This window comes from Urocitellus parryii, chromosome 8 (genome assembly GCF_045843805.1).
Source record: "Urocitellus parryii isolate mUroPar1 chromosome 8, mUroPar1.hap1, whole genome shotgun sequence".
NCBI lineage: Eukaryota > Metazoa > Chordata > Mammalia > Rodentia > Sciuridae > Urocitellus > Urocitellus parryii.
Genome location: NC_135538.1, coordinates 113,584,833 through 113,612,328, shown reverse-complemented (window position 1 = coordinate 113,612,328; position 27,496 = coordinate 113,584,833). Strand labels below are relative to the sequence as shown.

The 27,496-nt window shown below is 58.3% G+C and overlaps 1 protein-coding gene across 9 annotated transcripts; it reads left to right on the top strand.

Annotated features, from left to right (window-relative positions):
• The first annotated feature begins 3,977 nt into the window (after positions 1-3,977).
• Positions 3,978-26,467, top strand: Fgd2 (FYVE, RhoGEF and PH domain containing 2). Of its 9 annotated transcripts, XM_026383699.2 has the most exons (20): positions 3,978-5,063; positions 5,376-5,479; positions 6,760-6,830; positions 6,925-7,088; positions 7,229-7,441; positions 10,197-10,395; positions 12,800-12,880; positions 13,617-13,765; positions 15,325-15,481; positions 15,566-15,704; positions 16,159-16,217; positions 16,380-16,526; positions 17,194-17,286; positions 20,759-20,838; positions 20,919-20,949; positions 21,269-21,358; positions 21,897-22,028; positions 23,794-23,937; positions 24,839-24,985; positions 25,207-26,467. In XM_026383699.2, exons 5-20 carry the CDS (start codon positions 7,374-7,376, stop codon positions 25,420-25,422), a joined length of 1,932 nt encoding a protein of 643 aa, XP_026239484.2. In that variant the 5' UTR covers positions 3,978-5,063; positions 5,376-5,479; positions 6,760-6,830; positions 6,925-7,088; positions 7,229-7,373; the 3' UTR covers positions 25,423-26,467. The 9 variants fall into 9 exon arrangements, with proteins under 9 accessions (XP_026239484.2, XP_026239487.2, XP_026239486.2 ...); XM_026383702.2 differs by lacking the exon at positions 6,760-6,830 and having other exon boundaries at positions 6,928-7,088; XM_026383701.2 differs by lacking the exon at positions 6,760-6,830.
• Positions 26,468-27,496: the final 1,029 nt, after the last annotated feature.

The window sequence follows — 27,496 nt, the reverse complement described above, 5'->3', positions numbered from 1 at the left end:
ACCCTTTTTATTTATTTATTTATTTATTTTATTTTGAGACAGAGTCTTGATAAGTTGCTTAGGACCTCACTAAATTGCTGAGGCTGGCTTTGAATTTGGAACTCTCCTGCCTCAGGCGTCCTAGTTGCCAAGATTACAGGTGTGCACCACCACACCTAGCTAAAATGTCTTTTAGAATTATACAATGTTATTGATGGTAGCACCACCTGAGGAATTAAAACTTTAGGAAGATGCATATGCCCCCAAGCAGTAGGATAAACTAATAGAAAATTAGCAGGAAATCAGCTGGGCACTGTGGTGTATGCCTGTCATCCCAGTGGCTCAGGAGGGTGAGGCAGGAGGATCATGAGTTCAAAGCCAGCCTCAGCAACTCAGCGAGACCCTGAACAACTCAGCGAGACCCTGTCTCTAAAATAAAATATTACAAGGGCTGGGGGATGTGGCTCAGTGGTTAAACGCCCCAAGGTTCAATTCCCTGTACAAAAGAAAAGAAAAGAAAAATTAAAAAGAAAGAAAATTAATAAGAAACCAGACTCTTGTAGACCTTGAAAATTACAAGAATATAGGTCTATATTCTTGGGATCCAGTGGGGAACTACGTTGCAATGAAAAGAGAACAGAAAATCCTAAGAAGCCACCATTGCAGTTAAGTTGACATCACATTAATCGGGTCTGGAGGGAATCTAGGGGGGGGATGTCAAGGTCTACGTGGGAGTTTAGGCCTCACTGGGAAGGCCTGCTGGGGAGGACCAACCCCAGTGTAAGACGATGACCACACGTGGCCGCAGGCCTCCTGTTCACCTGTCCACTTGTCCTGGGGGAGAACTTCCTGGCTGCCCCTCTGCTCGCCTTCCTTGCTGGAATGGGGGCCTGGGGTGGAGAAGGCTGCATCAACCTTTGGGACAGACCTTTATTTCAAAGCTTCAGGGATTCTTGACAGTGCTGGGAATCAGCTGTGAATCAGCACGTGGCTCTGGGGGAAAAAGCCATTTCCTATGATCTTGACTGTGACGGATGACAGGAAGGAAGGGACTCTGCCCTCGAGAGACGGTTTGGAGCACTGACCCCACTGTGAGACACGTGACAGATGGGTAGCTGGGTAGCTGAGGCCAGCAAGCCATTTGTAACAGCAGGATTTTGAAGCAGAAATATGGATTATTTCATTTTAAATCCCTGCACCTGAGTTTATCTTGGGGAGAATAAGGAAGAAAGAGGTGGTGTCAGGGAGCCTGCGTCCCCTCTTGGCAACAGCAGGTCCTAAAAGACCAAGGCTACCCCTCTGAGAAGGGCCCAGACTGTCCACCCATGATGCCCACATTTCCACAAACACTTCCTGCAACCAATTTTAGTACCTGTGTGGTTCTAGTTCGAATTTGAGTTTGGAAATCCTGGTTTCAATTCTACCATCCCCGAGAACTAGTTTGGGGTGTGCAGGTGTGTGTGTACGTGTGTGTGTGTGTGTGTGTGTGTGTGTGTGTAAACAGTTAACTTCTGGGTGAACTGAAGTCTAACCATGCTGACCCACAACTCCGCTGGTTGGAGGTACCAGACTTGGCATCTTGGGGTACCCCTGCTCACTTTGGGTGCTCCATGGGAACTGGGACACCAAAGCTCACCACCAGGCCAGGACATTGCCTGGACTCCCAGTCCCCAACCCCAGCTGAACGTTAGAATCACAGAAGAATTTAAAAAGCGGGGAGCTGGGGTGGTCGCTCAGTGGTAGAGGGCTTGCCTGGCCTGTTTATGGCCCCAGGTTTGGCCCCCAGTACTGCAAAAAAATAATAATAATGACCTCAACCCTCAGCTCAAAGGGTAGACTGGGACTGGGTTAAAATGTTGCTCAGACGCTCTCTGGGTGATTCCAGTGCTCCAGGCTGGGGGCGATGGGATGCTCAGCGCACACCTGTGCTCAGGTGGGTGGGTGGGTATCTCCTGGGGGAGGGGGTCACAGAAACACAGAAAGTGGCCCTTTCAAAGAGAAGCCAAGGAAAGCGCTGTTTTCAGTTCTTTTCCCGGTGGGTTTTCCTGGGAGTCAGCAGAGTCGCACACACACAGCATCCAGTTTGCAGACAATTTTCCTCCCCAGGGCCAGAGCAGTAAGGGAAGCATCCTTTGCTGTACCGCCGCCCCTCTGGGTACCAGCTGAAAGTGGCATCTTTTTTTTGGTAGGGGGAGGGCAGGAGGGATGCTGGGAATTGAACCCAGGGACACTCAACCCCTGAGCCACATCTCCAGCCCGTTTTATTTTTTTAATTTTGAGACAGGGTCTTGCTGCTGTGATGCTTAGGGCTCAATTGCTGAGGCTAGACTCTAACTTGCAATCCTCCTGCCCCAGCCTCCCAAGTCACGAGGATTATAGGCATGAGCCACCCTGCCCAGTGGAAGCTGCATCTTGTCCAGACTTGGGCCTGAAGTTCCAGCAGGGCCAGAGGCACAGCAGGTCTTAGCTTCCAGTGAAGCAGAGCTCCTGAGCAAGCTCAGGAGGGACAGAAAGCAAATTCCTGTGGATTCCTTCAAGCACCACTTACTGAGCATCTCCTAGGGCCAAGCATGGCCGTGACACTAGGAGTATACAGTAGGCAAAACACAAGAAACCACACTGTCAGGAAGCTGGTATTCTAGTCTGGGGGACAGATAACACGATAAATCAGCCTAAGTGATAAAAAGAGGACAATGAAGCAGGGGAGGGCCTGGGAGTGTGTGAGGATGTTGCAATTTGGGGGAATCTGTGAGGGTCAGGAAAGGCCTCTGCGAAATGGTGACATTTAAGCAAAGATTTGCTAGACGGGGCCGGTCCAATGGTGCACACCTGTCATCCCAGTGGCTTGTGAGGCCGAGGCAGGAGAACTGCAAGTTTGAGGCCAGCCTGGGCAATTTAGCAAGATCCTGTCTCAACGTAATAAAACCAAAAAGAAAGCAAGAAACTCAGAGGTGAAGCATCCCTGGGTTCGACACCCAGCACCAAGACAAAACAAACCACCTCCAAGATTCAGCGGAGGGGTGAGGGGAGCCATGGGGCTGTTCGGAAGAAGTGGGTGCCCGATAATGGAGGTACCAGTCAAAGGCCCTGCGGGAGGAGCCCAGTGAGAAGGGACAGGGATTGAAATGAGGCCAGGGAGTTGGACCTCGTAGACCTTGGCTGTGACCTTAGCTGGGACAGCAGCCAGGCACAAGCTAGATATATTTCAGAGGAGGGGGCCCTCCCAAAGGTAAACTGAGGCCGGCTCGTGGGTCTCCAGCCGGCTTTTCCCCGGGGGTTTCCTGTGGGGGTCTGGGAGTGGGGGGAGCACGGAGCATGGATGAGCCCTGAGAGGCTGGGCCCTGGGGCCTGGGGGACCCGGTGAAGGTGAAGGCGTGGGGAAAGGTCACCAGAGGCCGGGCCACAGGGTGGACAGGAGCAATCTGTTCCCTCTCTCTGCCTGGGAACCCGGCCACTCCTGTCTCTCCCTGAGCCGTCGGGGAGGACCAGCCGTCAAGGCCCAGAGGAAGGCCCACAGTTGTCTGGAGATAAAAGAAGCCCCCCCCCCCCCGTCCCGGGCTGTGAGGCCCTGTGCTGCTCTCTGGGCACCTTCTCAGGGCACTGCCTGGCACCACCCGGCTCTGGCCTCGCCTCTCCAGCTCCCCTCTGTGCCTCCCGCCTCAGCGGCTCTGCAGGCCTCCCCTCCTCCCCTGGACACACAAATGTCTCCTTGTGCCTCCCCGGCTCCCGGGGGCGTCTCCCCTGCCGGCCACACATCCACCGCCAGCCCAGCCCCGGCTGCCCAGGATGCCTCCCTGGTCACCCCTGCTATCTGCCTCTGGTGACCTTGAGTCCCTTCTGAACAGTGGGAGGGCCTGGCAGGAGCCGGGCCCAGTCCCCGAGTGCCAACTCTGAAACCAGATCCGTCACACCCCAGAGAAGAAAAGGCTGTTGATGTTCCTCCTTGACGTCCTCCAGCCGCCACCAACGTCAGGACCGACACTGACTTGCCAGCTGGGCTTGCTGCCATCCTGGTGGCCTGGGCAGACTTCCACCTGCAGCCCAGAGAGTGTGGACACAGGCAGGTCCCGCCTCCCGGGTTCCCCAGGGGCCTCAACAGTGGCTCCCGCTGGATGGACAGTGACATTCAGAGACACCCCAGCTGCCGGGGTCGGGAAGGGAAGGTGGCCTGGCTCCTGGGCTGGCTGGAGGGGTCAGGCCCGCTGGCCAGCCGCTCAGCACCCTCCTGCAGGAAGCCTCAGCAGATGGCGAACTTCTGGCCCAGGGACAGGGTAGAAAACTCTGCTTGTGGGAGGGGACAGGAAGGCTGGTCCCTGAGCCAAGCTGGCCTTTTCCTGTCCTCCTCTCTCTTAGCCAGGGACACACTGCTTTGGAGCCCACCTCTCACACTGGCACCACTGGTGGCCTCTGCCCACTGCGTGGCAACCCAGAGGGTGGCCCACCAGGACCTGCCAAAGACAGGGGGTGGAGAAGGGAGCAGGACAGGGACACTGGAGGGCGGCAGCAGCCACAGGAGCAGTTTCAGCTGGCTGCCTGCCTCTGCCCCAGAGCCCTGTCCCTCCACCACAGCCCCATCACAGGCCATCAGGCTCTCAGCAGGTGCCCTGTGCTCCCCGGAGGCTGGGAGCCGGGTTGGAGGTGGACCTGGAGACGTGCCATCTCCCTCCCACCCCGGCCTGGCACTGTCGGGGCTCAGAGCCCTCCTGGGAGGCTCAGGGCACTGGTGGCCAAGTGATGAGATAGTCCTTTGCCACTCGGGGTGTGGCACTTGTCCATTCCATCCCACGCGCCTGCGGAGGCCCCACTGGTGGGGGACACGGTGCTGGGCTGGGCCCCAGCCAGGAGGCCGCGTGCTCAGGCCCTGCCCTAGCCAGGAGCACCAGGCAGGGAGGCTGCCCCGGCCCAGGAGGACATCCAGAAGAAGTGGCCTTCAGGGCTCTAGGCCTAACGGACGCTGACAGGAATCAGGGGACAGACAGCACCTCAATGGCAAGATTCCCCCCTGAGACCAACGGGGCCAGTAACGCATGTTCTCAAGAACTGTGACGAGTAGGAGACAGACCGGAGGGACCTGTGGACACCAAGTGAGTCCAGGCAGAGGTGGCTCGTTGCAAATGTCGCACCTTATTTGGGTCCCCTGATTTTTTTTTTTAAATGATGGCATTTATAAGGAACTGGCACTCAGAATGTTTTCTAGATATTCAATTAGATTGAGGGTTGTTGCTGAACCTCTGTTAGGGTACGATGATGTCGTATCTTTCATATGTACACACATGATCACATGTAAAACACATGTACATGTAAAACGGTGTTGCTGTGATCAATAGGTATGCATATACACTTGTGTGTATGTGTATTTTTATTTATTTACTGAATTATGCGCCCTTATCTTTTAGATACACACTGAAATATTTGTGGGGAAAGCATGTGATGTCAGGGATTTGCTTCAAAATGACAAGAGAAGGCACAGTCGAGGTGGCTTGGGGAAGGGACTGAAGAGGTGAGGGTTGCTGGGTCTGGATGGTGGGTTGATGGGTGCATTGGATTGTTTTATCTAGTTTTGCATCTGTTCTACATTTTCTTTTGTACTAGGAGTCAAACCCAGGGGTGCTTAACCACGGAGCCACATCCTCAGCCCTGTTTGTATTTTATTTAGAGACAGGGTCTCACTGTGTTGCTTAGACCTCACTAAGTTGCTGAGGCTGGTTTTGAACTTGCGATCCTCCTGCCTCAGCCTCCTGAGCTGCTGGGATGACAGGCATGCGGTCACCGAGCCCTGCATTTAGATTCTTTATATAAAGAATGCTACTAGCTACTGGGTTGTGTCTTCCTGCTATGAGCATGCTGGGTCGTGTCTGCCTGTGTGTGTGTGTGTGTGTGTGTGTGTGTGTGTGTGTGTGTAAATCGTAGGTGGACACAGTACCTTTATTACATACATTTTTATGTGGTGCTGAAGATCAAACCCAGGGCCTCACACATGTGAGGCAAACACTTCACCGCTGAGCCACACCCCGGCCCTAGATTCTTCATAATGAAAAATAAGACCAGAAACAGAACAGGCAGGGGTGGGGGGTGGGGGGTGGGGGGAGGGGTGGGGGGAGGGGGTGGGGGTGGTGGGGGGCAGGGTCAGTGGGATGTAGGGCTGGGGGCGGGGCCAGCTCTGCGGTGGAGGAAGCAGCTCCTGAAAAGCCCTGAGGGAATACATACAGCTGGTGGCAAGTGAGGCCCCAGGGTTCACGGTCGCTGTAGCGTGAAGCTGTGCCAGGCGCTTAGGGTACTGAGATAACTCAGGCTCAGTCCCCATGCTCCAGGACGAAGACCAATCTCAGTGGAGGGCCCTAGCTAAGGAACCAAGAGACCAGAATCCAATGGGAGGGGCCAGGAATGGCCTGTGCAGCTTGATTGAGAAAAACAGAGGCCGTGGCCATGTGTCTAGAAAAACTGGTAGACCAGGTGGCCCAGGAGGCATCAGGTAGACACAACCCAGCCTGCAAGCAGCAGGAGGCCTGAGGTTGGAGCTGCGGAGGTGTTTATCCAGGCTCCCAACACATCTTTGCTGGAACCGTAGAACTTTTTTTTTGTTTGTTTTGAAAATCTTAAATTCTCTTGTGTTCTTCCTGGGTGACCTCAAGCGAGTTACTTAACCTCTCTGATCCTCAATTTCCTCTGATAGAAAATGGGGATAGTCACTGGACTCATCTAAGATGATTATGAATTAAATAAGAAAATACTTATAAAGCATTAAAAAAGTGCTGGTGTTAGCTATTATTATCTTCCAAGTTTCAGGGCGGAAGCTGCCCTCCCTGGGGGCCATGAGGGGAAGACAGTGACGGCTGATCTGAGAGCACCCGGTGAGGAGGGGGGGAGCCACGAGCCCCCCCCCCCACACCCCGCAGCCCTTGGCAGGTTTGTGATCAGTTCTGAGGAAAAGCTGTTTCCTTACAGCAGTGAAGAGGGACAGATCCAGAGAAGAAGTTGCTGGAAAAGGGGCCAAAGTGAAGACCCCTGGGGTCCATGAGGGCCAGCGTGGTTGGCCGGAGCCACTCGGCACAGAAGGAAGCCGGGGGTCCAGCTCCAGGAACCACCCCTGGCCCTGCTGCCCCCTGCAGGTGGCTTTTGGACCTGGGGTCCCCAGGAGGGGGACATCAGCCCTCTGGGGAGGGTGGGGCCTGCTGGCCCCTCCCACTTGGGGACAGGGCCTTTCCCTGCAGGCGGCCCTGGGACCACTTCCTCTTTCTTCACTCTGAAGCCAGGAGCTGGCCTGCTGAGCCCGTGGGAAAGATGGGGGCCCACTCCAGGATGTCCTAGCCCATCAGCGTCCCCAAGCCAGGGTGGCTGAGTGTGCTGCCAGAAGTCCCCGTCCCTACTTCAGGACCACCCTGCAGGCCGGCGGGATGGAGCCGGCAAATGAGGAGAAGCTGGCCTCGGTGTCCAACCTGGTGACTGTGTTTGAGAGCAGCAGGTACGGGGCTGCGGGGGAGGGTCTGGGACGGGCAGGCAGCCCCGGGTCCTGTGCCCAGCGGCACATGCTCCAGGCCCCGGCCAGGGCCTCCTGAGCCCCCTCTGCGAGCAGCGCTCTGGGGGGTCCTGCCCTGGGCATCCTCCTGTCCGGGGAGCACCCACACCCTGGGTCATGGGTCCCCTTGGAGCATCGAGAGTGCGATTGGGGTCCGGGAACGCGGCTCGGTGACAGAGCCATGTGTGTTGGAAGAGTTAGACCAGTGTGAGCCGGGCGTGGTGCCACAGGCCTGAAATCCCAGCTGCTCAGGAGGCTGAGGCAGGAGGGTCTTGAGTTCAAAGCCAGCCTCAGCGATTTAGCAAAGCCCTGAGCAGCTCAGCGACACCCTGTCTCTAAATAAAATACAAAAAAGGGGCTGGGGGTGTGGCTCAGTGGTTAAGCACTTCTGGGTTAATCCTTTGTACCTCCCCCACCAAAAAAAACCCAAACCCAAAAACCAGTGTGGTTATGGGGGGAGTGGACTAGGGCAGTGTCGGGGCTGCAGACCCCACCCACTGCCCTTCCAGCACCTCCCAGAAGGAATAGCTGATCCTTCCCGAGCATCTCCTCGCTGTGGGTAGGGCAGACCTATAGTTGGTCACTGCCACAGGACACATCGAAACTGAAAGTGGACGTCATTGAAACGGAGAGAGAAGCGGGGACTGTGCCCAACGAGGCAGGGTGGATGGCCGGGCAGCCTGCCCAAGGGCACCGTCTGCGCCCCCTTCGTGCCGTGTCGTATGTGATCATCCTAATGGCCAACCTGGATGGCACAGCCTCTGCTTCTGTGTCCACCTGACAGATGAGGAAACGGAGACCCCGGGATGTCCCCGCTTTAAGTCCCTGTGCTTGCTGTGCTTTGGGGCCATGCTGAGGCTTCTGCTGAAGGGAACAGGCAGGACCAGATGTGGGAGTGTGTGTGAGTGTGTGTGCGTGTGCGTGCGCGTGCGTGCATGTGGCCCTCACCACTCAGCAGACATTCCCCAACCCCAGGCCTGTGTTAGCATCAGCCAGGGGTTGGGTCCCCTGGGGGAGGCTGCCAGACCCCCACCCAGAAGGGAGTGGGGCTGAGCACCTGCAGGAACCCGAGAGGAGGAGGAGGGGGAGGCTTCCCGGGTTCGGAGGCTAAGCTCCTGTAGTGACCACGGTGCAAGGTCAAGGTCGTGGGCAGCAGAGTGCTAGGAGGGGCCAGGTGCTGACCAGGAAGGGCCTCCCGTGGGCTCTGGCAGGGAGGTGGCCTGATCCACCCTGAAGTCCCCTGAGCTGACTCTCCCAGGGTCCTGGACCAGCTCGACCCGTTCAGCACCGAGGACAGCTCTCAGGCACGGCCTTCCTGGCCCACCCAGCCCTGGGGGTGGGGGCCATGGGCCTCAGGCACCACGCCAGGTGTGGGGTGACCTCGGTGGAGCCCCCGGGCACTCTGCGGCTGCCCAGCAGCACCCCAGATGGAGTGGGCAGCCCTGCGACCTGAATGGCGACCGAGCAGGTGCCACCGGGAGGGTGACCAGCCTGTCCTGAGTGAGGGGCACCCCGCCAGCGCCTGGCCTGGGCTTCTGGGGGGGCTCCGAGGCTCGGCAGATGGGAACCTGGGGTGAGGAGAAAGCAGAAGCGGGCCTGGGGCGGGCAGAGAAATGCAGAAGCTGAAACTGAGTGTAGAACAGAAAGCCTGGGGCCACCGGGCCAGGCTGCGGGCGAGACGCTGAGGAAGCAGCTCTGGGGTGCCAGGGAGGGCTGAGGGTCCTGGGGCAGCAGCCTGGCCCCTGGTCCCTCTGTCACCCACTGGCTGGGTGGCCTGGGGCAGGTCACCTTGGCCCTCTGGACCTGCTTCTCCCTTACGCAGATGAGAAGCAGCTCAGGGCCAAGGCTCAGAGCCGGCCCGAATGATCCCAATCCCACTTTTGTCGCATCTAAGTGGCAAGTCCCTGTCCTTCCTGTGTCTCAGTTTCCATGGCTACAAAATGGGAATCTTAAGAATCCCTCCCTGCAGAGTTGGAGCTTGCGTCCGTCCGTGTCTGACCCCTGATGCTCCAGCCTCTTTCTCATAATGATGCCTGCTCTGCGCTGTGGTCACAGCCTTTCCACGCCAGGAGAGATGGGGCGCAGCCCATGTCACTGGACATATCCAGTGAGGGTGGATATGTCCCTCATCTACAGAATGTAACTGACCAGCAGACCCAGAACGCAGGGTAGCCAAGCTGCCCTTGGAAGCCCTGCCCTGGGGGAGCAGGGGATCTGCTCTTAGCCTGTTTTTTTCTTCAGCGGGTCATGTGGGAAGCCAAGGTCCCATCCGAGCTTTAGCAGGTCTGCCCTCACTTTAGATCACTCCATGGCTCCCACCTTCCCTCCGTGTCTCAGTTACTGATGCAGAAATTAACTCGGGGGTGAGGCGCAGGGGGATCTGAGAAGAGCCAACTAATAAGCTTTGTCCGTAGAAGGGGCGGGGGTGCCTTCTGAATTTGACTGCATTTCAAACAGGGAAGTATGTAGTTCCCCAGAGAATAAAACAGGGCACACTGACTCATCTTGAAGACTGAAGTTCCCTCCAAGGTTCGGGAGAGACGTGGAAGTCTTACTTGGCAAGTTTCTCCAGAGTGCCGGGCGCTCGGGAGCCGCTGCCCACCAGAAATGGACAACAGCCACCCCCTGAATCCTCACGGGGACAGTCTGCGGTGCTCCCTGTTCTCTGACAAGGACACTCTTGGGTCTGCTCCTTTCTCAGGACCCCGGAAACAGCGCCCAGAGACCAGGCCCAGCCACCAGCCCCAGGGCCATGGGAGAAGCCGCATGTCGGGGAGACCCCCGAGTCTGGGCCCAGGACCGTGAGCAGGAGGTGTCTGAGCTCCCTGAAGAACAAGCTGTCCAGCGGGGCCTGGCGGAGACCTTGCCAACCTGGGACCTGCGAAGGGACAGTGCCACAGGTAAGCACTGGGCCTCTCCCTTGACCACTTCCGCAGACGCTCTCTCCCGCCAGAGCCCAGGTGGGGGGCTTGTGTGATCAGGGATTAGCCAGAAGCTGGACGGTCCCCCCTCACCAGCCCGGGATGGCTACAGCCCCTGGACTCTCCCCACCTGCCCGTGATCTCATGCCTCCCTCACCCCCGTCAGAATGGCAATCACCAAGCCCACGAGGAGCGGCCCATGTTGGCGAGGATGTGGGGAAAGGCACACCCTTGACATGGCTGGTGGGGCTGCAAATGGGTCCAGCCACTCGGGGAAGCAGTGTGGAGATTCCTCAGAAAACGTGGAATGGAACCTCCATTTGACCCAGTCATCCCACTCCGTGGTATATAGCCAAAGGACTTAAAATCATCATACTGCAGGGACACAGCCACCTCAATGTTTATAGCGGCTCAACTCACAGTAGTTAGACTATGGAACCAACCTTGGTGTGCCTCCAATAATGAGTGGATAAAGAAACTGTGATACATATACACAATGGAATATTACTCAGCCATAAAGAAGAATTAAATTATGGCATTTGCTAGTAAATGGATGGAACTGGAGGCTATCATGCTAAGTGAAATAAGCCAGTCCCCCCAAAAAAAAACAAAGTCCAAATGCTGTCTCTGATATGTGCATGTTGACTCGCAATAGCCTGGGTGGCGGGGTGGTGGTGGTGGTGGTGGTGGTTCAATTTTGGTCTTTTAGGCAAGGAAATTGAAGTTTAAGACACTGTTCAAGGTCACAGGGCTTGGAACAGTCTTCACTTTGTGAACTTGGGATGCTTCACAGCTGTGACCTCAGTTTACCCTCTGGAGGGGGCCACCAGTCTCACACCAGAAATAGAGGTCTGAGTGCGGATTTCCTTAGACTAACACTGGGTCTGGTCCCAAGTGGGTCACCTCTCTCCTACAGATTTGTTTCCTGGCCTGTGGATGGGGCGGGGGGGACAATACATGGGACTGTACTCCAGAGCCAGCTCTGTGGGCTCACACCCTGCTCTTCCTCTTTCTCACTGTGTGACTTTGGGCAGTCACTTTAACCTCTCTGTGCCTTATGATGGATGATCACAGTGGTGTGTTCTGGTGACCAAATGCTGCGTAGCAGACACCCCAAACATAGTGGCCTAATATGACCTCATTGGGTCATGCTGCAGGACAGCTCTTCTGTTGGTCCTGGTTGGGGGCTGCATCAGTCTGCCAGGCTGTCTGGCAGAATCCCACCCGCTGTGTGCTTTGGACAACAGAAAGGTGTTTTCCCACAGTCCTGGGGACTCAAGTTCAAAATCAAGGTGTGTGTGTGGGGGGTGGTTTCTAGGGAGGCCTCTGTTCCTGGCTTGTAGACGGCCACTTTCTTGCTGTGTCCCCGAGTGGCCTTTTCCTCTGTGCATACACATTCCAGCGGTCCCTTCTCTTCTTACAGTGACACCAATCCTATTGGTTTAGGGTCCGTGCTCCTCATCTCACTTGACCTTAATTACCTCCTTCAGGGCCCCCATTGCCAAACATAGTTACAGCTGTTGGAGGTGAGGCCTTCAGCAGGGAGCTGGGGTGCGGTGGGGACAAAGGTCAGTCTTTTATCTTTATTTTTTTAATATATATATTTTTTAGTGGTAGAGGGACACGATATACCTTTATTTTATTTATTTATTTTTATGTGGTGCTGAGGATCAAACCCAGCCCCTCACAGGTGCCAAGCGAGCACTGTACCACTGAGCCACAACCCCAGCCCTGAGACTTTTATTTTTGGTACAGGGGGTTGAACCCAAGGGTGCTGTACCACTGAGCCGCGTCCCCGGCTCTTTTTATATTTTATTTTGAGACAGGGCCTTGTTGAGTTGCTTAGGGCCTCGCTGTTGCTGAGGCTGGCTTTGAACTTGCGATCCTCCTGCCTCAGCCTCATGAGCTGCTGAGATCACAGCTGTGGGCCACCATCCCTGGCACCTTAGTCTCTAACAAGGTCTCTTTCACGTGGCCGCAGGCAGGTGGCGCCGCAGGCTGGAATGCCCAGGATGGCTCAACCTGTGAGCTGCTCCCTGGGCAGGGACAGCCGAGGCTGGTCTTCTAGGAGCTCCCTCTGTCTCTGTGTGGCCTCCAGTCTCCCCGCTTTGGGGCCTTCCCTGGAGGTCCCTCCATCAGGCAGCTGGCTCTCTTGAGGTGGTGACTCCCAGCTCCCGAGGGAGCTGCCGGGTTCAGGGGGCCCTTCTGAACCCCAGCTCGGGCTCAGCCTCCGTCTGCAGGTTCTCTGATGGCCTCGTGCCAGGGCCAGCCCAGATGCGCTGGGGACAGCGGGAACAGCGGAGGGTGCTCCACAGTGACAAACCGAGGGCTCACCAGAGGCGCCCCAGCTCCCTTCTCCCCTCTCCTCTTCCCGTCCCTGCAGGAGCCCGAGGAGAAGAGGGTGGTCCGGGAGCTGCTGGAGACAGAGCAGGCCTACGTGGCTCGCCTGCACCTTCTGGACCAGGCCAGTGGCCAGCACCCCCGGCCCAGCACCATGTCCTCAGAGCAGGGCTAGAAGCCCTGGGTTTGAAGCCACTGAACTCTGTGGCAGGAGGCTGAGAAAGCAGGGATGAGCCCCTCATCCCCGTTCCCCTCACAGCCCTGGTGGCCAGGCCAGCGCCCACAGGCTGTCTTCCCAGCCTGTCCCCCCAGCCTGTCCCCCCAGCCTGTCCCCCTGGCCTGTCCTCCCATCCTGTCCCCCTGGCCTGTCCTCCCAGCCTGTCCCCTGGCCTGTCCTCCTGGCCTGTCCTCCCAGCCTGTCCTCCCAGCCTGTCCCCCTGGCCTGTCCCCCTGGCCTGTCCCCCTGGCCTGTCCTCCCAGCCTGTCCGGGCTCCTCACCCCATCCCCCATGGACACCCCGACTTCCTTAAGGAGCCCTAGAGCCACAGGGCCAGATGGCTGACCTCAGCACAGGGCGCTTGGGCCTGGTGACTCAGGTCCGAGAACTCCACAGACCCCAGACGGGCCCACGTTAGTCAGGCGTCAGACTTTGGCCAAATTCCCACGACCCCAAAACTGTGAAGTGGCCAGAGCAGTCTTCCCTGCCGTCCCTCCCCAGGGCCACTGCGGGCGGGACTCTGGGAGGTCAAGGGGCGGAGCCCTCAGCACCCCAGGCCCCTCTCCCCTGCTGGGCTTCCTCCCCCAGGTAGGCTGGTGGGTGCCCCCCCCCTGCAGCTGGTGACCCAGGGTGGCGGCCCCAGGTGTTCTTCCAGGAGCTGCTGCGGGAGGCGCAGGGCAGCAAGGCCTTCCCCGAGGACGTGGTCCGGCTCATCTTCTCCAACATCTCCTCCATCCACCAGTTCCACGCCCGCTTCTTCCTCCCCGAGCTGCAGCGGCGCCTGGAGGACTGGTGAGGCCGCCAAGCCTGGCCCGTGCCCGCTGTGTGGCCATGGTGGGCCCTCCCCGGGGCGAGGGAGGGACAGGCACAGGTGTGTGCAGGAAGGGGCGGCGGGGCTCACTGACCTGGGCCTTGGACTTCACATCTGGTAACTGATCCAACCTTGGAATCAGCAGCCACTCGATGGCCACATTGTGGTCACACGAGAAACCCTCTTTGCTTTCAACAATGGTAACCACCATTTCATGGAAAAAGTCACTTGCTTTATATATTTTGCCAAAGAAATGCCATGATATCCAAGGTGTCCTTGGAAGTCTTTGGTAAAGGAGAAAGTCACCGACTGGTGGTCAATAGATAGGGACCTTGTTACAGATATGTGTTTTACTTTGTAATCACCATTAAAGTAAATATTTTAAGGGCTGGGGCTGTGGCTGTGGCTCAGCGGTAGAGCGCTCGCCTAGCACGTGTAAGGCACTGGATTCAATCCTCAGCACCACATAAAAATAAATAAATAAAATAAAGGTATTGTGTCCATCTACCGCTATAAATAAATAAATAAATAAACTATAAGCTGGGAGCGGTGGTATATATGACTGTAACCCCAGTAGCTTTGGAGGCTGAGACAGGAGGATCTTGAGATCAAAGCCGGCCTCAGCAATTTAGCAGGATCTAAGCAACTCAATGAGGCCCTGTCTCTAAATAAAATACAAAATAGGGCTAGGGATGTGGCTCAGTGGTTAAGTGCCCCTGAGTTCAATCCCTGGTACAAAGAGAGAGAGAGAGACAGACAGATAGATAAAGAGCTGAGTGGTGGTGTACACCTATAATCTCAGTGACCTAGGAGGCTGAGGCAGGAGGATTGCAAGTTCAAGGCCAGCCTGGGCAATTTAGCAAGATTCTGTCTCAAAAGGAAAAATAAAAAGGGACATGGATGTAGCTCAGAGGTAGAGAGTCCCTGAGTTCAATCCTTAGTATCCCCCACACACTCACACACATAAGAGAGGGAGAGAGAGAGAGCAACCCTATGAGTTCACCTACCATCATTCCCATTTGTTTCAAAGTAGAAATTAAAGCACAGAGAGGCCAAGTGATTGGCCCAAGGACCCACAGCTGGAGTGACTGATGTGGTGGAAATACAGCTGAGGCGGGCCAACTCCTGGGTTGGCTTCTTGCTGCCCCTGGGTTGAATGACCCCCAGGCCCTGCCTTGGGAGCATGGTGGATACATTCTTATCCCTTGAGCTTCCTGTTCTCATCTCTAAGATGGGCTAAAGGCTCTTTCCACCCGCAGGGTTGTGAGAGTGGAAAGGGCTGAGGTGTAGGAGGGCCCTGGTCATGCTCCACGGCCAACCATGGAGGAGTTGCCCAGCCCTGTGGCAGGCCCAGTGCTATGGGAGGTGGGGGCCAGGGGACAGGAGCGCCTGCCCTGGGGGAGCCTGGGGGAGCCTGGGGGACCAGCCCGCCCACACCACCAGAGCCCAGGGCTGTTCAGGGAGCAGGCCTCGCCCTGCCCAACTGGAGTCCACAGAGGAGGTGGCCAGACTGAGGACCACCCCTGGGTCTCCTTCTCAGGACGGCCACGCCCCGCATCGGGGACGTGATCCAGAAACTGGCCCCGTTCCTGAAGATGTACAGCGAGTACGTCAAGAACTTTGGGCGAGCGGCAGAGCTGCTGGCCACCTGGACGGACAAGTCCCCGCCCTTCCAGGAGGTCATCGCCCGCATCCAGGTGAGGCGGGAGGGGAGCCTGGCTGGGGTTGGGGGCGTCTCCCGGCTCCCGCCCGCCCCACGCCCGCCCACCTGTCCTCCGCAGAGCAGCGAGGCCTCGGGCAGCCTGACCCTGCAGCACCACATGCTGGAGCCGGTGCAGAGGGTTCCCCGCTACGAGCTGCTGCTCAAGGAGTATGTCCAGAAGCTGCCGGCGCAGGCCCCCGACCGCGCGGACGCCCAGAGTGAGGAGCCAGGGCTGGGGGGGGGGGGACACCTGTTTACTGAGCACCTACTGTATGACTGTAGGATCGTCACCATCAGTAACCTTGGTTGAGACCTTATGGACATCATCCATACCGCGAGCCATGGTGTGTCAAAAAAGGTCACTGAGGCCCAGAGAGTTGAAGTGACTTGCTCAAAGTCACGCAGCCGGAAAGGAGGAGAGCTGCAGGGTGCCAAACCCTGTGCTTCTCCCACTGTTCCGGCTTTGTGCAGGGAACAGGGAGTCACCAAAGCCAAACTGCGCTGCCTTCGGGTCCCTTCTAGTCTCCCGACCCTCGATGGCCTGCGCCATCCAGACACCACCTGTGCAGGACGCCCAGGGGCAGTGCTGGAGGTCCCGAGGGCCTCCCATCCCGGCCTCCAGCCCCTAGCCCCAGCTTGTCAGGGGATGACCCTGGCCTGCCTCCTCTCCAGAAGCCCTGGACATGATCTTCTCTGCGGCTCAGCACTCCAATGCGGCCATCGCCGAGATGGTAAGCGCGACCCTGGGGCGAGCGCGTGGGGGACCCCTGGGCCTGCCCTGCCTCCTGTGGCCCGATCCACTGGGCCCCGACGTCTGCCCACTGCCAGCCGCCCGCCCGTCCGGCTCCACCAAGCAGGGCCCTGCTGGCCTGGCTGAGGTGCCCCTCCCCTAGGAGCGGCTGCAGGACCTGTGGGAGGTGTACCAGCGCCTGGGCCTCGACGACGACATCGTGGACCCCTCCAACCACCTGCTCCGCGAGGGCCCTGTCCTCAAGATCTCCTTCCGCCGCAGCGACCCCATGGAGCGCTACCTTTTCTTGGTAGGGGCTGCTGGGAGCCTCCCACCCTGGGGAGGGGAGCTCCCGGTTCCTCTGGCCCAGGTGGCCTCTGTCTGGCCACTACCTGGCACTGCAGGGGGTCAGGGAAGACCCCGTGTTTTGTACTGTGCTTTGATGCCTGGTGACTTAGGAAGTCGGGAACTACCTCTGGGCCTCAGGAATTTCTAACTACACTCTTCCCAGAGATGCCCCAGGAAACAAAAGAGTTGGAGTTTGAACTGTTAATCCTGTTCTAGGACAGGTACAGCAGGAAGGCATTAGGTTAGCTACCAGGAAGAACTGCCTTGTTCACTCTGAAGAAGCCAGGGGCTCCCCTGAGATCTGGCAAGGTGGTCCCACCTCACTCCCCCAAGGCCCTGGGCCCTGATCCCCCTTGAGGACAGCCTAGTAGGTTTTGAGGTTGGCTTTGTTCCCTCGAGGCCCACAGGTAAGGTGACCTTCAGCACCATCCCAGTGGGGAGAAGGACAGCCCCCTTCCTTCTCCTCTGTGATGTCCAGGGAGTTAGGCCAGAGAGTGACCAGAGAGGAGTGGGTTGGTGGCGCCGCCCACCCTGAGAAGCCCCGCCCACCAAGAAGCCTCGCCCACACTGGGAAGCCCCGCCCATGCACTCGCCCCGCCCCTGCGCTCACCCCGCCCCTGTCCCCGCAGTTCAACAACATGCTGCTCTACTGCGTGCCCAGGGTCATCCAGGTGGGCGCCCAGTTCCAGGTTAGGACCCGCATCGATGTGGCCGGGATGAAGGTGAGAGGCTCCGCCGGAAGGTGGGGGTGACCCAGGTCCTGGGCGGCGAGGGAGCTGGTGGTCCTCAGCTCGCGGGGCTGGAGGGGCCGGAGGGAGAGCTCACCCGCGGGGCCAGCCTCCTGCAGGGGCCCTTCCTGGGCCCCAGGGGTGGGGCATGGTCCACAGGCTTCAAGCAGTGACGTGCCCTCCAGGCCCCTGGTGGCGTGGTGGCCGCAGGTTCTGAGTCAGCAGGTCTGAGCAGGGCCGGGCAGTGCTGGGGACTGAGCCAGGGCCTCGTGCTAGGCAAGTTCGCCACCCCTGGGCTGCGTCTCCAGCCACCGTCCCAGCCCTTTAAACCAGTTTTTTAAATATAAGCCAGGCTCAGTGTCGCACACCAGTAATCCCAGCCACCTGGGAGGCTGAAGCAGGAGGATTCCAAGTTCGAGGCCAGCCTGAGCAACTTGGTGAGACCTTGTCTCAAAATAAAAAATAATAAAGGGCTGGGGATGTAGCTCAGAGGTAGAGCCCAGGCCTCCCATGCAGGAAGCCCTGGGTTCAAGCCCTAGCGCTGCCCGAAATAACGATAATGCTGCTGCTGATGTTAATTGCATTCTCTAACAATCAGATAATACATATTTCAAAATCAAACAATATAAAAATATATACAATGAGCAGTCTCCTCCCTGCCCTGTCCCCTTGTTCCCCCTCCTGAAGTCACCTTGGCTTCTCTTTGCACATACATGCTATTACCATGGCCATGGCCCTGCATCAGTAGTATTTTTGGAGAGTGTTGCCCTTGGCACATTAGAGCTACCTCCTCTTTTTATGCGGCTGCATAGTATTCCACTGTGGGTGGGCTGCAATTTACTCAACCAGTGATCTGCTCAGGGCTGTGTAGGTTGTCTTCAGTTGTCAGCTGCAGGAAATAACCTTTCAAAGTCTGCCTGAGTGTGAGTGCATCTACTGTGGATCCCGCTGAGAAAGATAAGGAAACCAAGACTCTGTTTAAGTGTCTTGCTTGCGAGTCAAACGGCAAATCCGGGTTTGGACAACCTGGATTCAAAGCCCCAAGTGTCCCTGGGTCTGGAGCCTGTGGTCTGATCCCCACGCTGAAGCTTCCCAAGTGAGGCTTCTGCCCAGAGCCGTGAAGTCTGTGGCCAGATCTCAGACGTGGAGGAGGAGGTGGCAGCCATCCGTCCTGACCATGGCGCTCCCTGCCGGCTTCTGAGCCCACTGTGTCCTGAAGCCAGGGCTGGACCTGCAGGGGCCCGGCCTCCCCCCACCCTTCCATGTCCCCACCCCCCCCACCCCGTCCCGAGCTGCAGGTGTGGTCCAGTCTGGAACCTGGGCCCTGAGACAGCTGGGGACCCCCTGCTCCATGCTAGATTGTCTGCAGTGGGCACAGCCTGCAGGCGCTGATGGCCCATGTGTTCAGGGGTGTCTCTGTGGGATCCTCCGTAGGTGGCATCTCGTCACAGACTCAGGCACAGAGAAAGAGACAGAGATTGACAGAAAGGTCAAGAAACAGGCACCAACACAGACATAAAGAGAAAATACTTAGAAGTGGGGTGCAGCTTGGTGGTAGAGTGCGTGTTTGGCGTGTGCAAGGTCCTGGGGTCGATCCCCAGCACCAGAAAGAAAATATGTCTGGTGAGCTTTTCTCCCTCTAGCGGCCACACAGCACCCTCTCCTGGATGGTATTGGTATGGCAGGTGCAGAGCTGTCCGCAGCCCCATGTCTATGCTGGACCGTGTTCTGAGTCTGAGGTTTAGAAGAAGCAGTCTGGTCTTGAACCATCAAGATGGCTCTCACTGACCTATTACACTGGCCTCCTTCTGGTGTGTCACTGACTCCACAGTCTCACCTGGTCTGAATGTTTTGCCATCCTGCCCAGGGCCAGTCTGCAAAGAAGGAAGGACTATGGGTCCAGCCCCTCAGGGACTCCATGTAGAGCTGTGCAGGCTGTGCACTGCACAAGGATACCTCATCTGAGAGGTGCCATCTGCAGCAGACTGCGTATTGGCCGACTGTGACAGTATGGAGATGGCATATTTATAGTGAGAAGTGTCCAGCAGATGGCAGTCAAATGTCTTGTTCCAACAAAATCTGGATGTTATGCCAGTTTGCCAACAGATGTCAGCAAGGCATTTGGAGGAAGGGTGTCCTTTCACCAATGAGGACAAAGGACCGTGTGGACAAGCAGGGCTCCGCAGTGACCACACCCGGGGCTGGGTGGGGCTGGGTGGGGCTGGTGCAGCAGAGGCTCTGTGAGCATCTCGGGGGGACCCCGATACCCAGGTCAGGAGTTCCCAGCTCCCCTTCTTTTGGGGGGTGTTACAGGGGACCTGACGCAGGGCCACTGGCCACATCCCCAGCCTGTTTTGTCCTTGATTGAGCGCAGGCTGCTGGGTGGCTTCCCCGACTCTTCCCCCCACCTCGCCTCTCACCTGGCGGCTCCCAGGGCCCAGGGCGGTGAGTCCAAACCTCCGCCGCCCTAGCAGAGGGGACACTGGCTCTGGGGCCGAGGCCAGGCCTGCTGGGAGGAGGGACGTGCTGGGGGTCAGTGCTGTCAGGGATGCGGTGGCCCCCCATCACCTGTGAAGTCCCGGCCACTGCGAGGCCTGGCGGAGGGCTCAAGGGTCAGGTGGCATCAGGCCCCAGTTTCCCAGGCGCAGGCTCGGGCTCAGGTGTGTCCAGGTTCTTTCGTGACCCTCTCCCCGGGGCCCGGGAGGTCTGCGCTGCCAGGACCCAGGGCTGGGGTGGAGAGGTGTTCTCCCACCTGAGCTGTGGTCCCCCACAACCTGAGTTGCGACCCTGACTTTGCCATTTCGTGCTGGGTGACCTCAGGCAGGTCTGTGTCCTCCTGGTTGAGGATGGTCATGTCTGCCTTCCAGAGTGGCTGCACAGATTATCTTCTTTCTTTATTTTATTTTATTTTTTTTTGTACTGGGGATACCCAGAGGCACTTAACCACTGAGCTTTTTTTATTTTATTTTTTTTTAGAGACAGGGTCTCACAGAGTTGCTTAGGCCCTCGCTAAATCACTGAGGCTGGCCTTGCCCTCGGGATCCTCCTGCCTCAGCCTCCCGAGCCTCTGGGATCACAGGTGTGGGCCAGGGCCTCCTTCAGCTTTTTATCATGGACATTTTTAAACCAAGAAAATGGTGCCCTAACCCTCACATACCGCCTGGTGTGGGGACCCAGTTTCCATTTGGGGTGAAGCTTTGTGGGGGCTGTCACCTGCACTCGACACTGGGCCACCGGAGCTGGGACCCCGGAGCTGCTTCAAGGCCCCTTGGCTTAGAGGGGGCCCCGGTGGCAGGTGCCTTTTGCTGGTTGGGCAGCACTAAGGAGGTGGGGGACGAGCTCCCCAGCCCTGTCCCTTGCTCCAATGGGGACTGCTTCCTGGGCACAGCCCACCTCCCTCCTCTCTGCCTGTGCTGCTGCGCAGGGGACAGAGAGTGACAGGGCTGACCGGTCCCCCTGCCTGCAGGTGCGGGAGCTGCCGGACACCGAGTTCCCCCACTGCTTCCTGGTGTCGGGGAAGCAGCGCACCCTGGAGCTGCAGGCGCGGTAGGAGCGAGCGGCTGGGGGGCAGGCGGGGGACCGGCCGCGAGCCTTGGGACACCCATGTGCACCTTCCTTCTGAGCAGGTCCCAGGAGGAAATGGCTTCCTGGATCCAGGTATGGGAACGCTCCGGGGCTCCTAGGACTCTGACCCTAGAATCCGGGTGTGCCCAGCTGCTCCTGGTCTGTCTGTGGAGTTTGGAGTCAGCCCTGGGTTCAAATCCTGCTGCCTCTCTCTGCCTTGCTGGAAATCCTGGGGCGAGTCCCTTGACCTCTCTGGGCCTCCGTGTTCACATCTGTCCTCGGGCTAGTTTCTCCTTCCTGGGGGCAGCCCCTGCGTGCCTGGGGGCCAGGGCCTGGTGGGCTGGTTCTCTGCTGGGTCTGTGGGTTTGGGGGTGGCTCCTCAGTGACACCCCCTCTCCGCCCTCCGCCCCAGGCCTGCCAAGCCGCCATCGACCAAATTGAGAAGCGGAATGAGACCTTCAAGGCTGCGGTGCAGGGCCCCGAGGGGGACGCCCAGGAGCAGGTCGGTGAAACCTGTGCCCCTCCTCCACGAGCTCCCTGTCTGCTCCACCCAGGTGGCTCCAAGGGACAGGGAGTGTCACCCTCAGGAATGATTCGGAGGGACCAGGGGAAGCCCTTCCTCCCAACATCTCCCCAGTCAGCGACTCCGAGACCAAGTTTCCCACTCGCAAAAACGGCCTTGGGGGCTGGCCCCCTGCAGTGTCCTGGGGAAGGGGACAGAGACTCCAGCTCTGGCTGCCGGCCAGGTGCAGTTTGGGATTTGAAATTACCCGAGAAATGGGCCCATGGGACGGGGAGGCAGGGGAGGTGGGTCAGGGAGACTATCTGGGACTTGATTTCCTCTATGAGCTTGCTGGGCGACTTGGCTGAGTTACTGGACCTCTCTGGGCCTCAGTGTTCTCACTTGTAAAATAAGAAGAGTAGTAAGTGACCCGTCGCGAAGGCTTGGTGGGTTCAGTCAGTTTCAAGTGGAAGCCCCGGGGACACCCCGCGCGCAGACCTCCTCCAGCGCCGCTGCCCAGCCCCTCCTTGCCCCACAGCTGCAGTCTGAGGAGCTGGGCCTCCGAGCACCGCAGTGGGTGCGGGACAAGATGGTGACCATGTGCATGCGCTGCCAGGAGCCCTTCAACGCCCTGACCCGCCGGCGCCACCACTGCAGGGCCTGTGGCTACGTGAGTGCCCCCGCCCCGCCGTCCAGCAGGGCTCCTCCCTGGGCCGGCTGCTGCCCAGCACCCGAGCCTGGCGCAGGTGGCCCCCGGCAGCGCTCAGCTGGGCAGCCCCACTTCACAGATGGGAGATGAAGCTCCCGTTAGTAAAAGGACCTGCCCGATGTCCCAGAGCTGACCCTGTCTTCCCACCTGCCGTCTGTCCACCCTTTCCCAAGGCTCGGTGCTCAGCTGGGCTCAGGGGCCAGGGCCGCCCCCCCACACCTCTTGCTTTGGGCCTGGTGCACCTGCTGCTCTGTGGGAGCCCGTCCCTGTCACACCATGTCCCCTCCATCTACTCTGCAAGCAGAGAAGCCCAGGGCACCCTCCGTCTTTAACAACCTCTGGGGCACAGTAGGAGTCCAGCAGGACAGGTTGGGGCTAGTCGGGGAGGTGTCCCCAAAATACATGGGACTGCAATCGGGACAGAGGTCAGTTTCTAGGACCGAGGACACACCTGCACCAGAAGGCAAGCCCTGAGTCACAGGCACCCGCCAAACAGGAGGGGCCTGGGGACTCTGCTGTTCTGTCAGTGAAAGTCTCACCCATCTACACTCGCACCTCTGTAAGGAGTCCCTAAGCACAGGGAAGAGGCCCCCAGGGTGGCCCACACCTGGAATCCCAGCGGCTCGGGAGGCTGAGGCAGGAGGATCAGGGTTCACAGCCAGCCTCAGCGATTTAGTGAGGCCCTGAGCAACTCAGCGAGACCAGGGCAGGGGATGAGGCTCAGTGGTTGAGCGCCCTGGCTTTAATGCCTAGTACCACAGGGGGAAAAAAAGAGAGAGAAAGAGAGAGAGCTCCAACCTGCCTGTAGTTTTGAAGAATTGCAAAATTAGAAGTTGGTGAAGCAGAAAAATATAGTAAATAATTTAAATCTCTCAACACAAATAAAACACTCCCAGGCCAGCCGGAGCCTCTGTGTGGGGCCCTGGCTGCTGAGGCCTCTCGTGCCCCAGCACATCTCTGCGCCCTGGGAGTCGGTGACTCATCCTTTCGGTGGCCCAGGTGCCTGGTTTCTGTCTCCCCTGCTGCCAGACGGGAGGCTTGCCAGGGAGGGACGCTCAGCACTGCCCTGGGCGCACACCCTCCTCCCGGGCCCTTCCTCCCGCCCCTGCGCCTGCACCCCCTTCCTGGCTGCCCGTCTTGCTGGGTGCTGTTCCTGGGTCTCCCGACGCCCGGCTCCTGGGTCTCCCCAGGCTGATCCACGGCAGCCTCTGGGGCTTCTCAGTGGTGGACTCGGGGTGGGGTGGGGGTGCTCCATCTCTTCCCAGGTAAAACAACTGGCCCATCGTTTTCCTATTAGAACATTCTGGACTCTGGGATGGAGTAAAAATTTGCATGAGTCCCAAAGCAAACTGAGGGATTTTGAAGACACACCCTGATGGTGGAGGGTCTGCGCTGCCACTTTGCTGTGTGGCCCTCAGCAAGTCATTGCCCCCTCTGGGCTGGCCTGCTGTCACCCTCACACGAGGACAAGAGCCCTGGCCCTTCACTTGGAGAACTTTGATAAGTGAATGGGTTGAGGCCCCCAGAGTCCCGCCCACCCATGAAAGGGGGGAAGTAGGGGCCCTAGCAGAGGGGCCAGGCCCCAGGCCTACAGCCTGGGAGCCAGAGCCTGGGCTGGCCCGCCCTGAAGCCTCAGGTCCTGGAGCTCAGCCAGCCTGGGGACCAGCTCTGCCCTGCCCCTGCAATGGCTCTCGTGTCCCTGCCCGCTGACGATGCTGTCCCCCAGGTGGTGTGCGCCCGGTGCTCCGACTACAAGGCCGAGCTCCAGTACGACGGCAACCGGCCCAGCAGGGTCTGCCTGCACTGCTTCACCTTCCTCACCGGGAGCGTGCTGCCCGAGGACAGGGACAGGAGGCGGGGCATCCTGGAGGTGGGGCCTCCTGCCCCTTGACCTTGGGTCCCTGCTGGGCGGGTCCTGGGTGCCGAGGGGCAGTGCGGTCACACCTCCCTCCTCTCCCCCCCCCCCCCCGCCGGGTACCGGGGGGCTTCTGCCACGTGTCTCTGCCCACGTCCCCGAGGCCTGCCCCACGGTCCTGGGAGGTGTCTCAGACACCACTGGACAGAGGGGGACCCTGAGGCTCCAGGACAGGCTGAGCCTGAGCTCTGTCCACCCCGAAGCCCTGGGAGATGGCAGGGTCCACCAGCTGGAAGGGACTTCAGGGACCAGCTGGGCCTCTCCCGTGGAGACCCAGGTCCAGAGGGTGACCTGCTCCACACTTTTGTCGCGGGTTTTTTTTGTACGGTCTGTCCACTGCCTCGGGGCCTCACCAAGCCCCTCCCCTCCCCCACAGAGGCCCCCTATGGGGTCCCGGCTGTTCCACAAATACCATGTCACCATGTCACCCAGCCCGGATCCTGGCCGCACCCCAAAAGGCCAGGTGGGCGCCACGTCCCTGGGAGATGAGAAGGAGCTGTCCGCTCCCAGGTTCAAGTTGGTCCTTCCTACGGACATGGCTCCCCGCCCAATCCCCCTGTCCCTCCAGGCCTGGTCCCTGCCCAGGCCCCAACTCTGTTCCTTGGGGCATCCCACCAGGGGGGAAGCCTTCCCGGCCCCTGTCCCCCGTGGGCGCACACACTTCCGGTCAGGTCCCGCCGGGGCTCCATGAAGCTCAGCCACTGGCCAGCCTGGTGACTTAGGCACATGGAGTGACATTTCTGAGTCCCCGGGGCAAGTGACCCCTCCTTGCTTCAAAGGTTAAACAGGGAGCCGTCCAGCCCCGGGCCTGCCTGTGGGTCCAGGACACTGGTGCCCCTGTCCTCTCTGCTTCCAGAAAGGCGCTCCGCCCGGGCCCGGCCAGAACCTGATGTGCAGCTTCCTGCAGCTCCTGGGGGACAAGTGGGGCAGGAGCGGCCCCCGGGGCTGGTGTGTCATCCCCCGCCACGACCCCCTGGTGCTCTACGTCTACGGGGCCCCTCAGGTAAGGCCCCCTCCCGCTGCCCGGCTCTGGCCTCCCCACGGTGAGGGCAGGGTTGGCAGATGGACACCAAGGCCCAGAGTCCAATCTGAGCTGGACCCACACTGCAGCTCGCGGGTCCGTCCCCCGCTGAGGACCAGGTCTCTATGGGGGACCCCCCTGGGGTCTGAGGGGCCGTGTGTGCTCTGAGTGGGGTGGCAGCCCACCTCTCCCTCCTCCCCCAGGACACGCGAGCCCACACCTCCATCCCCCTGCTGGGCTACCAGGTGACCCCTGGGCCCCAGGGGGACCCCAGGGCCTTCCAGCTGCAACAGTCGGGCCAGCTCTATGCCTTCAAGGCCGAGACGGAGGAGCTAAAGGGCCGCTGGGTGAGGGCCATGGAACAGGCAGCCGGGGGCTGCAGCCCCGGAGTGACTGATGACGGGGACCTGTCTGACTGAGCCACCGCCGGCCACACGTCCTATTCCAACATTCAGGAGAGATGGGTCCAGCCGGGGGACGTGGTGCACATCTGTAATCCTAGAGGCTCGGAGGCTGAGGCAGGAGGATGGAGTTCAAGGCCAGCCTCAGCCATTTACAGGGCCCCAAGCAACTCAGCAAGACCCTGTCTCTAAATAAAAATGTGAAAAGGGGGCTGGGGTGTGGCTCAGTGGTCAAGTGCCCGTGGGTTCAATACCCCTTAACCAAAAAAAAAAAAAAAAAGAGAGAGAAAAAGAAGAAAATATGGGTCCATTCCTTTGAGAAGGGGGAACCAACTGTCCCAATTTGCCAGGGCAGAAGGGGTCCCTGGGCCATGGGACATTCAATGCTAAAACTGGGAAAGTCCGGGTAATCCAGAGCTGTTGGTGCTCTGGGTGCAGCTCTCAAGCTGGATTGCTTTTCCAAAGTACTGGTGAGCCCAGGGCCGTGGCCCACACCTGCAATCCCAGCCACTCGGGAGGCTGAGGCAGGAGGATCACAAGTTCAAGGCCAGCCTCAGCAATTTAGTGAGATCCTCAGTAACTTAGGGAGACCCCGTGTATCAAACTTAAAAATAAAAGGGGCTGGAGATGTGGCTCAGTGGTCAAATGCCCCTGGGCTCAATCCCCAGTGCCAAAATGAAAATAAAACTAAAAATACTGGTGAATATATCCACATGTTAATTTTAAGATTAAAAAATATCAACCAGTACGGGGACTCTCTGTATTTTATGATAAATTTTGTTGAGCATCTAAAACTTCTCGAAAATGTAGAGTCTACGTAAAAGGAAAATAAACTTAAAACAAATTCTAAGAAAAAAAAATCAACCAGGAGTATGCACACCCCAAGATTCCAGCACCTCAGGAGGTTGAGGCAGGAATATCACAAGTTCGAGGCCAGCCTGGGCAACTTAGCGACACCCTGTTTCAAAAAAAAAAAAAAAAGAGCTGGGGATGTGGCTCAGTGGTACAGTGCCCCTGGGTTCAGTCCCCAGGACAGGGGAAAAAAAATTAAAAATAAAGATTATCAATGTCTGTGCCCACCACCCAAGATTTTTATTGACTTGACCTGAGATGTGGGAGGCCTGGGTATTTTTTTAGGAGTACCCACAGGAGTCTAGGGTGCAGCCTGGGGTACGTGGGTGAAGATAGCAAGCTAACTACCAAGGATCAGCAGCAGGATGGTAGCAATACTGATAAGCATCTAGAGGGCCTAGCGCTGGGCTGGGTGTTCTATGTGGATTATCTCCTTTTATCATCAAGGATTGCAGTCCCCATTTTTCCCTTGAGGATACTGGCCCAGAGGGGGTTAGTGACTGGCTTAAGGTCACACAGCTCAGGAATGCCAGAGTCAGGGGACTAAAGTCAGAGATTTTTCCATCAGATAGCAGAACAGTAAGGTCGGGAGAGCAGGGAGGAGAGTGGGAGAGGGAAAGGAGGGAGAAAGAGCCAAGAAAAGGGAGGGAGAGAGGGAAAGGCTGAAGAAAGAAGTTGGTACCTAATCTGTGCCCTTCCATGAGCCACTGGAGGAGGAAGCTGCTTTTCCACAGGAGACCACCAGGGGGTGGCAGTGGTCAGCAGTGGCCTGGGCCCCTCAGCTCTTCCATCTTGCTGGGTTCTGCCCTTGATGGGAAGGGCGTGGGGAGGAATGGACAAGTCACAGGTGTTTGACCCACCCTGGGCCAGCCGTTGGCCTCTGGCCGGAGGACACTTCCCGTTTGGAGGGTGTGTATTTTTCCCTGCAGGTGGTTTTAAAAAGCCCAACAAGCCAGGTGCCGGGGGACACACCTGTGATCCCAGTGGCTCCCGAGGCAGGGAGGTCACAAGTTGAAGGCCAGCCTGGGCCATGAGCAGGACCCAGTCTCAATAGATAAAGAGCTGGGGATGTGATTCAGCGGAAGAGCACCGTGGGCTCCTTCCCCAGGACAAGAGCTCAGTGGCCGACTCTCGGGGCCAGCCACGGGCCCCCTTCACTGGTTCACCCAACAATGCCAAGCATCTTGCAGGAAGCACACGCAGTCCCTGCACCGTTCAAACGTCCCTGCCCTCATGGAGG